The following is an 11,232-nucleotide window of genomic DNA, read 5'->3' as shown; positions in this document are numbered from 1 at the left end:
ATAATAATAATAATAATAATGAAAAATCACTAAAAGCAAAAATCATGTGTCTGCATAATCTCTGAAAGAAAGCTGTGTTAGCCAAAAGCTGTATTAACAGTACATGAATGACCTGATGCATATTTAGAAACATTGTATAAAAGTAAAAAACTGCCTTCATTATATTCCCATGAGAAATGGACCTAAACGTGTGAGAAACTATCTGAATGTTACACAAAAATAGATTCCATATACAATGTAAGATTCCATCTATGCTTCTTTTGTTCCTGAGAGAAAGAAACCTATAAAGCTTTAGTTTAGACCCTCCCCCTTGTTCAGAAATTTGCTGATTGTTAAATCACTTCTGAACCTTTTTGCGCAAAAATAAAGATCTCTCTTTCACCCATGGAATTTCGTAAAAGTCCTTTATGTGTTTGTGTGTATTCATTGTATACTTTGCTCAGATACAGGTCATTCAGTATCTTTTATGAAGAAAATCAAAACAAGCTTAAGGAAAAAAGAAAAGTTATAATCATTGTAAGGGTGAGTACTCTGGCGAGTTTTCAAAGTTTATACTGTGCAGTACAAAGCTTATACATAGCTTGTTTGCTGATGTGCCTCAAAACTGAAGTGCCAGGGAATAGACTGAAAAGCCATGGAATTTCGTAAAAGTCCTTTATTTTTTTAAGGCTTTATTTTTCCACAAGATTTATGGCGACTTCTCCGCCGGGACATTTTTAAGGGCTTTTAAGAAAAAGGATTTAACCTTCCAAGACGGATTGCCCTGGTGGCCCCCCCCTCTCCTAAACGACGACAGCTCCAAAGCCGGCTTCGTAGCTCTTGACTACGAGGAGAACTCGACGGGAGGAAAGGGAATTAACCCATCAGGAAGCATTCCAGTCTGAGGATCCATGAGGGTGACAGACAGATCTTAAATCAACAAAGGAGTCTGGAAAACGCCTGCAGGCAAGTATTGTAAAACAGGGGAAACCTGATCCCTTTTGGATCGGAAGAGGGGACTGATCACCCCCTGAGAAGGCAAAGGTGGCGTCCTTAAGCCTTCAATAGGCAGGATTGTGTGGGAGGTTAAACCATTGTAGCTCATGCTGAGTGATCAATGGTAGTGTATTAGAGAAATGGGTGGGAAAAAGTCAAAGGAGAGCGTTGACCAGACGCCACTCCAGTGCATGTTAAAGAATTTCAAAAAGGGTTTTTCTAGGGATTATGGAGATCCAAAACCAAATCCAGCCATGTTAAAAAGATTCTGTGAATCTGAGTGGACTGCCCTGGGCATAGGGTGGCCAAAAATGGGATGGGCGAATCCCGAACTCGTTGCACGGGTTCATCAAATTGTGACTGGAAATGGTTATTGGGACCAGCACCCCTATGGAAAATCAACATTGCAGAAAAACAGAGATGGTTAGCAAAATGTCAGATAGAGTGTGCAAAGATATATTTGGCAAGCCAAAAAGCCAAGCCTCAAACAAAAGCTAAGATTTTCAGCCAGGAAGATAGGGAGGAAATTGCCAGACCACCCCCCTACTGTTCCTAGAAGAGAAGAAGGGAGAATAAATCAGCAAATTCCACTCCCTCTGCCTGAAAGAGAAGCCCAATTTCAGCCAGAAGCCGGTGAGGAAGGAAAATTAGCAACAGCTGGATCCCTTCAAGAAACAGATAAAAGCTTGAATAAATTTGAAAATGAAAGCAAGACATCAGTTTCTAGCCGAACCAGGACTAAGGCAGAAAAAAAAAAACAGAAGAAAATATTGCCCCTCTAAGAGAGGTGTTGGTTCCTGGACCAGATAACACTAATATTTCAATGCTTCAATATGTTCCGTAACCGTGACAGGGAGGAGGAACGCAAATCAGATCAAAAAGAAAAAAAGAAAGTTGAAATGTTAGCCGTGGCATTGGGAGGAACATGCCTAGGACCCAATCAGTGTGCCATCTGTAAACAAGAAGGACACTGGCAAAGGGAGTGCCCCCAGAGGAATGGCCAACCCAGGGGACAATCTCGCCAGTATGGAAGAGGAAGAGGAAGCGGATTTAGAGGGACTTTCCAGAGAGGCTTCAGAAAGAGCTTCAAAGGAAGAGAGCATCCAGTTTATCCCAATCAGACAGAGGAAAGAGAAGAAAACATGATCGGCTTAGCTGACATGGAATGGGAAGACTGAAGAGGACAGGGTTCTATCGCCCCACGCCCAGAGCCCATTGTTAAAATAAGGGTGGGAGGACAGGTTGTCCCGATGCTAGTTGACACGGGAGCCACCAGATCTGCCCTAAATAAATCCATTGGCAAGCAATCAAATCCTTGTGGTAGCCGTATATTTAAAAATTCGCCAACAAGCCCAAGATCTTGCTGTGAGATGTAAAAACCCCAAATTTTTATACTCACAATACGAAGACAAGTCTGATTAACAAAACAAAGGTTTATTGGAAAATAACATAAACAGAATAAGAAAGAAAAAGAATAGAAGAGAGAGAGAGGCGTTTGCAAACGCGGCCCCCTGGATCCTTCCCTATGGATTGGATTCCAGGAGCACCCCGACCTGGTTTCAGGTTTTGCATTTTATAGCCCTACAATGCATTGTCACATCTCTTTCATCTTAATGATTTTCTCTGAAGTGGTACTTTGTTAACCTGACCTCTTCCGTCCATCTGCTGTTATCTTGTTTATCTGGAATTCTCACTTTGGGTTAAAATCCCCTTCTTTGATAGTAGGATTTCCACTCAAAGTGTAATTTCCTATGTCCAGGAGATTTTTTTTTTTTTTTTAGGCAGGATATAGTAAACATTTGGTCATATATTGGCATTGCATTGTTACATTTGTGTTACAGCATTACATTAGTACTAAAGAGACAGTTTCATATAATGGCATTACATTTCTAAATTATTTCTACAATTATTAAAAGAATAACTTTTATTTCCTTAATTTTTTATTTCCTTCAATCCCCCCTTTTCCTTTTCCACCTGAATTTATTCTTTTATACTTTTAACAATTCATAACTCCCAATATTTTCTTTAGGTTCCTGTGGAAGCAAGTTTTTACATTCTGAATCTACTTCTTTCAACCCCTGTCTTCCTATTCTCATTACCAACATTGTTTCTTTCTTTCCACTCTCTATTGAAGTTGTTATTAAAGTCATGCTTTTCATTGTTCGTTTTATTAATGTTTGTATGAGAGGAATCAAACAAGGAAAAAACATAATAGCCAAGAATCCTAATATTGCAAATTTTGCTAACTCCTTCCAGTCTGTAAACCATCCTCCAAGCCAATTATTTACTCCATCTAAGGTCAGTCCCCTCCAGGTTTGAACTGGGACATGAGCTAATTTTATCATTTTGTCTGTAATTTCCTTTACTACTTTTCCACTCTCATCCACTTCAATACAGCAATTACTCAAATTAAATTTCCCACATACCCCTCCTTCTTGGGCTAATAAGTAGTCTAAGGCTAAACGATTTTGCATGATGTAGGTTCGAGATTTTACGCTTTCCTTAGCCAGATGTGTCAGAGTACTTATAGTGTCATTAGTAATTATTTCAAGTACTGCTTGCAGCCGGATCACCCTGTTTAAGATATAGATGGGCTCTCTGGCACCTAAAGTACCATCTTCCGCCCAAGTAGCAGGTCCATAATATTTGATGATCTTCTCTGGAGTCCAATCATCATCCTTCCAAGTTCCAATTTCTACATTGTTTGGCTGTATGGCTCTTTTTGCTCGGACCTTATCTGATAAATCATCATATACAGTTAGTCCCAGCAATTGTTTCCGTTCGATGGGGAGGAGGAAAAAACTTGGCTTTATTATCCCTAAGATGCAAGATCCATACCACCCCTTGGGTAGATACCCATAGGCATATTTTCCACATATCCAATACATACCTTCGGGGGCTACCCAGTCCAGGGTGTCGTTTTCAGGATCTTTCAAATAAGCCATCTCAGTTATTTCACTTAATGTCTCCTTCTTTGATATTCCACTTCCTCCCCACCAACTGCCATTATTCCATATAGCCAAGCAAATCATGTCTCCTACTGCAACTTTCCTATTCTTCTTTTTCCTTTCATAACATATTTTCCCCACTAAATTTGTGGTTAATGCCCAAGTTCCCTCTGTTCCTTTTATGAATTTGAGAGTCTTATTTTTCCACATTTCTACCACAATCTCATGTTTTAATTCTTGAGCTTCCCATGGCCACTGTTCTCCCATATTTGTTCCTCCACACACAAAACAATTGCTCACCGTTAGAGTCTTAGCAATTTCTTCAGCCATCTGCACAAACATATTTACTGCTTTCTTAGGAAATTCAGGTAATTCTAATTTTTCGAATTCCTGGTAATATGACCAAAATATACTTTTGCGTATTGGTTTTACCTTAGTTGTTTCTATTTTTAATATTAGCCACCCCCATGGGTCCTTTCCAATTCCATCTATTCCTATTCCAAATTCTCTATATTGGATTCCTTTTTCCAGTGACTGATTTGTGTATATACAGAGGGGGTTACATTTTCCTTGAATGCAATCAGTCCTGGTATTTCCCATACTGATATTCATTCCCTTTGGTCCTCTATTCCTTTCATTTGGGTTTATAGTAGTATACCAGTAATCATAGCTTGGAGCAAAAGCAACATGTCCCGTACTCAATGTAGGTGCTGTTTCCTGGAATAAGTATTTCCTTTCCTTCATATAACTTCTTTCCCACTCTAAATTTTTACATTTTACTCCAAATGAGTTGTCAGATCCTTGCCCATTATTAATAGCTTGGCAGGCATCAAAACACACCCCCACACTAGTTTCACCCCTAGTTTCATTATGAGCTATATAGCCTTGTCTGATTTGGCTTAATGAGAACATTTGAAATGCATTTTCCCCTCCTTTATAAGCATATACCCACATTTTTGCAGTTACTGGTCCTATTGCTTTTGGGTCATAACATTCTACCCCTGTGCTAGTGTTACAGCGCTTGTATTGTGTTTCATTCTGAATGCAGTCTGTCAAGTCAGTCTGTAAACATTCAGGGATAATAGTGTGGTATATCATTGTGTATTCAATTTTCCCCTCTCTCTTTGTCATTTTTACACATTGCTTACATGACTCCAATGGTTGGACAGGTTTTAAGAATATAATAAGAACCCCTCCCCAGACATACCACCTTGTAACGTTCCAATACATCTTCTAAAACTTTATATCACACTTTATCTCACCCTGTACACTGAACACAATTAATACAGTGAGAGCAGCACAACACCCAGAAAGATACCCACAAAATCAGCACATGCGGGAGGTCTTGGTTTTCATTTGGTTCTAGATAGAAAAAGAAATATAAAGTTTAGTCCTTTTTCCTCTATTACCCCCCTTTCTGTCAGGAAGATTGACTGTTAGTCCATGAAGTCCTTCGAAACTTTAGCTTCAGTGGATCTCCTTGGTGAGATTCCACCTTCCACTCCTCTGGGGCTGGCACGGGCCCTTTTACTCGGGAGTAATGGGTCCAACCTTTTTCAGCTGTCCGGATAGATGTCTCAGTGGTTAACAAGACAATGTAAGGTCCTTCCCAGGTTGGAGTTAGTTTTTCCTCTCTCCAGGCTTTTATCAACACCCACTGTCCTGCTTTGTATTGGTGTACTGCAAAGTCCAAGGGTGGAGTTTGGGCAAGAATGCCTTTCTGTCGCAGGAGAGAAAAACATCTGGACAGTTCAAGAACATATTTTCTAATTATTTTATCTTTTAATTCAATTCTTGGTAATCCCTCCTTCCCCATATAAGGTACTCCAAACATGAGTTCAAATGATGACAATCCAATATCCTTACGTGGTTGTGTTCGTATCCTTAATAAGGCCAAGGGGGGGCATTTATTCCAGGGTAAATTTGTTTCTTCCATTAATTTAATCAAAGTTTGTTTTAATTTTTGATTCCCCCTTTCAACAATAGCCGAGCTACTGGGGTGCCAAGCTGTGTGATAATCCCACTTAATTCCCACAGCCTCATTAATTAATTTCACTACCCTTGCTGTAAAATGCGTCCCCTGGTCACTATCTATTACTTCAGGGAGACCATACCTGGGTATTATATTTTCTAACAATATTCTGACCGTGGTGCTAGCATTTGCATTTACACATGGAAAAGCTTCTACCCATCGGGTTAAATGATCCACGATGACCAACAAATTTCTCATCCTTCCTGCTTTTGGTAATTCAGTATAGTCAATCTGAATTCTTTGAAAAGGTCATATTGCCAACTCCCTTCCCCCCATTGGTTGTTTTCTTAGTGCTGCTTTGTTTGTTTTCAGACAGACCACACATTTTCTAACCATTTGTAAAGCCAAACTGTATATTCCTTTGCATACATATTTTCTTTGTATCAAATCTATTAAAGCCTGTGCCCCCCAGTGTGTCCCTTCATGTAGCCTCTCGATCAGATTCTTCATGATCGGTTTATTTAACATCTTTCTACCATCGGGCAACACCCATTCCCCATCTGCATTTTTAACTGCCCCCTCCTTCCCCATTGCTTCTTCCTCTACCTTGGAGAACTTTGGTATCCCTTGTTTTTCTATTTCAGGTATCATTATAAAAACTTTTTCTTTTTCCTTTTCTATGAGTCCTGCTTCCTTAGCTCTTTCGTCTGCTAAATTGTTGCCATAGATTTCAAATCCCTCCCCCTTTCGGTGTGCTTCTACGTGAATTATGGCTAACCTCTGAGGTATATTTTAAAATATCAGTGACCAATTCTTCTTTTGCTAATCCTTTCCCTTTACTGTTTACCAGCCCTCTTTCTTTCCATATCTTTCCAAAAGTATGTGCTATTCCAAAAGCATACATAGAGTCTGTGTATATATTACCACCCTCCTTTCCCAATTCCTTCAGAGCCATTTTTAATGCATATAGTTCACAAGTCTGAGCAGACCACTGATTTGGTAATCTCTCAGCTAGCACAGTTTTCCATGACTCTCCTTCTACTATAGCATATGCACTCCTTCGCTCCCCTTCTATCACCCTGGAACTCCCATCTATAAACAAAGTCCTTAATCCTTCTATTCGAGTTTCTTTCAGATCATCCCTCACCTTTGTCTGATAGTCTATTGCTTCTAAGCAATCATGTTCTATTTCTTGGGAATCTCTTTCTCCACTTAGAAACTGAGCTGGGTTTATATTAGCTTCAGTCACAATTACTAGGCTTGGATCTTCTAGTAAAATGCTTTCATATTTCATTAATCTAGAGTTTGTCATCCATTTTTGAGCTTGTTGATTCAAAATATTCCTTACTTGGTGTGGACTACTTGCTACAATTGCCCCCCCAAAACTTATCTTCCGACTTTCTTGAACTAGCAAGGCAGTGGCTGTGATGGCTTGAATACAAACCGGCCACCCCCTTATTACTGGATCCATTAGTTTTGATAAGAATGCTACAGGTTTCTTTAACCCTCCCCATTTCTGGGCTAGAACTCCCTTTGCCACTCCATTTTCTACAGCAACAAAAAGATGAAATGTTTTTTCTAAGTTTGGCAATGATAGGACCGGGGCCTTTTCTAACTTCTCTTTTAGTTCCTGGAATTTCTCTTTCTCTTCCTCCGACCACTTGATTACCCATGGTTCAGAGTCTATCAGTTTTGAGTACAATGATTTTGTTATTTCTGCATAATTTTCAATCCATTGTCTACAATACCCTACCAGTCCCAAAAATTTTCTAAGGGCTTTTTTATCTTTTGGCAGTGGTTGTGTTATTATACCCTCTATTCTAGAGGGAGTGATTTTTCTGCTGCCTTTACTTATCAAGTGCCCTAAATATTTCACCTCTCTTTCTACATACTGGAGTTTGGTTTTTGACACTCTCAGTCCTTGAGATGCTAAATAATTCAGCAAGTCATTTGTTCCTTTCTCTACATCCTGTTTCTTTTCCCCTGAGAGTAACAAATCATCCACATATTGTATTAAAGATAATTTTGGATCTTTTTCAAAATTTTCCAGGACTTGTTCTAAGATCTGACCAAATAAGTTAGGACTTTCAGTATACCTTTGGGGCAATACTGTCCATCTGAATTGACTTTTTCTTCCTGTGTCCGGGTCTTCCCACTCGAATGCAAACACATCCCGGGATTTAGGATCGAGTGGACAAGCCCAAAAAGCATCCTTTAAGTCAATTACACTAAACAATTGATGCTCTGGTGGAATTTTACTCAATAATGTGTAAGGATTGGCAACCACAGGATGTCGAGATACAATTATTTGATTGACTTTTCTCAAATCAGCTACTAAGCGATAATTCCCATCAGGTTTTTGAACTGCTAAGATAGGAGAATTATATGGGGACATGGCTGGTTCCAACAATCCATCCTGTATTAATTCTTCTATCACTGGTTTTAACCCTCTTCTACCTTCTAAACTAATCTCATATTGCTTCTGCCTTATGGGCTCCGTGTTTTTGAGAGTAATCTTTATAGGGGTTACTTGCAATCTTCCCTGGTTTCCTTTCGTGGCCCAAACTATCGGAGTTATTTCTTTCTCATTCTGTTAAGTTAATACTAACATCTGTTCCCTGAGTATTTGTATTCCCCACCCCCAGTGTTGGAGTACGTCCCTCCCTAGCAAGTTTACTCCAGCTGCTGGGACGTATAATGGTTGGATCTTAGCTTCATAGTTTTTCCATTTCAGAGTTGTTTCTTCTATTTGAGGGACTTCAAAAGATTGTCCGGCTACCCCTGAAATTTTTATTGTACTATTAATTAAATGGCAGCCTTGTGGTATATTTATTAGAGATGTCCTAGAAGCTCCGGTGTCTATTAAAAACACTGATTCCTGTTTTTCGGGTCCCACTTGAATGTTTATCAAGGGCTCTTGGTGGAACCTTAATGTCAAGGGCCCCTGACTCCCCTATTCTTCATCTTCATCGATTAGCCTATACACTTTCTGCTCCTTCTCCCTTTCTTTTGCTAGCTGTGGACAATTCCTTGCAAAATGCCCTTCCTTCCCACAATTAAAACACTGGTTCCTACTGCCTTGTCTCATCACTCCCCTGCCTTTTCCTCTTCCTTTTCCTTTCCATTGTCCTTCCTTCCCAATTTCTCTTCTCTGTCCTTTCTGATCTCCTAACTTTCTATCCATCATTTCTCCTACTGCTGACAATAACACTTTCTTATCCTCTCTCCTTTCTTGCAAATCACGATTCACAAACACCTTCTGCGCCTCTGCTAATAAATCCATTATACTCTTTTCTCCCCATCCATCAATTTTCTGTATCTTCCTTTGTATATCTCCATATGCTCCTATCACGAACTGACTCTTTAATAACTGTTTAAAATTTTCACTTTCTTCCTTCATCCCTCCGTATTTCCTCATCTGCTCTCTAAGTCTCTCTAAATATTCCCCTGGAGATTCTTCCTTTTTCTGTCTTACATTAAAAGCCTTACTGATATTTTTGCTTTGGGGCACACAGTTTCGAATGCCTTCTATAATTATGTGTTTTAAATCATCCATTTGCTGCCTATGGACAGGATCGTTATTATCCCAGTCCGGTCTTTCCAATGGAAACTTTACCTCAGGAACTGGATCATTTGCCCCTGGATGATGATCCTTCCAATATTTCATGGCAGCTTTCCGAATTAGATCCCTCTCTTCTGGTGTAAATAGAAAACCCAGAGAGTACTGGAGTTCATCCCAAGTGTATGTATTGGGCCCCAAAAAGGCAGCGAATTCCTCAGCTACTGCTTGGGGTTCCTCTTGAACTTTTTTCATTCTTTGTTTAAATTCCCTCAGTTCAGTAGCTGTGATATTTACTGCTACATAGCCCATCACCGGTTGCCCATCTGTATTTATGCCTTGAGGGACTTGTCTCAAAGGATATAACCTCTCTTCTTTTTCTATTTCTCTTTCTTTTTCTCTCTCTCTTTCCCTTTCTCTTCCTCGAGTTCTTTCAGCTATAGGTGGTTCTTCAGCTCCCCCTTCTGCTCCTTGATCATCTTCTAAGACTGGAGCATTTGGTATTACTTGTGGAGGGGGAATATAAGGAGGAGGGAGACATTCTAAAGGATCCCATCCCTTTCTTTCCTCCTTCAATTTAAAAATCCTATCTTCCTCTGGTGGAATTGCTCCTTCCCAATTCACAAAATACCATGGCTTTACGTATGGTATTTCACTGCTTAGGGTAGGTCTCTCACGAATATATTGTTCTAATTTTCCTATCCAATGTTTATTTGGCTCTCCCAATCGATCCCAATGATAATCAGGCATACTAATTATGTAATGAGGCCATTTCTTTAAGCACAACATTATCATTCTGCTTTTTGTTATCTTACATGTCCACGCTTCTAAATTCTCATCATCCCACTGGCTTAGCAATTGTCCTAATGGACTGTCAGAAGGTATTTCTATTTCCCTATTAGTTAATTTTACAGTTATTTCCCTTTCTTTGGGTTTGCAACCATGACTACAACAACTGCCCATCTTATTGAGAGTTTCCCTGATTATGGTTCCCTGAGGTCCTCGATTTGACGGCCACTCAAAACTCTTAACACCAGTTCGCTTCCCTTCAGGCTGGCCTTCCCCCTCACGGGAGTAAGGGACCTCAACCTTTAGGTCCGCACTCGCTCTGGACTTACCAGTGTTCCCAGAACACAGCCCATCACACTCACACAGCCGTTATCGCAGAAACCTCCCACAATCGCTCTCCTGACCACCCAGGTACAATTGCATGCTTCCCTCCTTCGGGGCAAAAGTTTCTTACCTGGGCCAGTGCACTGGGTTACCTGGTCTGGGCTCCAGTTGTTGACTTTCTTCTTATTTCTTGTCCTTTGATTTTTGTAAACCAGAGTTGTCAATTTAGTTTGGCTCGGAGCCTGGAAAGGGAAACTAGATCTCCGATAACTTCAGGCAGTTGAAATCAACAGGCGCGCTCCTGATTTTACTGAGAACAGTGTCCCCTAGAAGCTCTTAATGCCCGCATTCTCCACCAAGATTGTGAGATGTAAAAACCCCAAATTTTGATACTCACAATACGAAGACAAGTCTGATTAACAAAACAAAGGTTTATTGGAAAATAACATAAACAGAATAAGAAAGAAAAAGAATAGAAGAGAGAGAGAGGCGTTTGCAAACGCGGCCCCCTGGATCCTTCCCTATGGATTGGATTCCAGGAGCACCCCGACCTGGTTTCAGGTTTTGCATTTTATAGCCCTACAATGCATTGTCACATCTCTTTCATCTTAATGATTTTCTCTGAAGTGGTACTTTGTTAACCTGACCTCTTCCGTCCATCTCTG

The 11,232-nt window shown here is 40.0% G+C and overlaps 1 protein-coding gene across 2 annotated transcripts; it reads right to left on the bottom strand.

Moving 5' to 3' along the window:
• Positions 1-2,404: 2,404 nt before the first annotated feature.
• LOC120312893 (endogenous retrovirus group 3 member 1 Env polyprotein-like) lies at positions 2,405-5,188 on the bottom strand. 2 transcript variants are annotated; one of them, XM_039354203.1, is made up of 2 exons: positions 3,480-5,188; positions 2,405-3,449 (listed from the first exon to the last, which is right to left on the bottom strand). In XM_039354203.1, exons 1-2 carry the CDS (start codon positions 5,151-5,153, stop codon positions 2,964-2,966), a joined length of 2,160 nt encoding a protein of 719 aa, XP_039210137.1. In that variant the 5' UTR covers positions 5,154-5,188; the 3' UTR covers positions 2,405-2,963. The 2 variants fall into 2 exon arrangements, with proteins under 2 accessions (XP_039210137.1, XP_039210143.1); XM_039354209.1 differs by having other exon boundaries at positions 2,405-4,099; positions 4,555-4,677.
• Between the last annotated feature and the right edge of the window lie 6,044 nt (positions 5,189-11,232).

This window comes from Crotalus tigris, unplaced genomic scaffold (assembly GCF_016545835.1).
Source record: "Crotalus tigris isolate CLP2741 ecotype Arizona unplaced genomic scaffold, ASM1654583v1 scf7180000017568.13789103, whole genome shotgun sequence".
In the NCBI taxonomy this organism is placed as follows: Eukaryota; Metazoa; Chordata; class Lepidosauria; order Squamata; family Viperidae; genus Crotalus; species Crotalus tigris.
Note: the sequence above shows the minus strand (reverse complement) of the source record. Positions and strands in the feature narration are given on the sequence as shown.

What these genes read in the sequence shown, in the direction of transcription:
- LOC120312893 (XM_039354203.1), bottom strand. Translation starts at nt 5,153, where the DNA reads ATGTATTGGAACGTTACAAGGTGGTATGTCTGGGGAGGGGTTCTTATT. An exon ending in GTACTCTGACACATCTGGCT is followed by an intron (nt 3,450 to 3,479) that starts AAGGAAAGCGTA and finishes CGAACCTACATC; the next exon opens with ATGCAAAATCGTTTAGCCTT.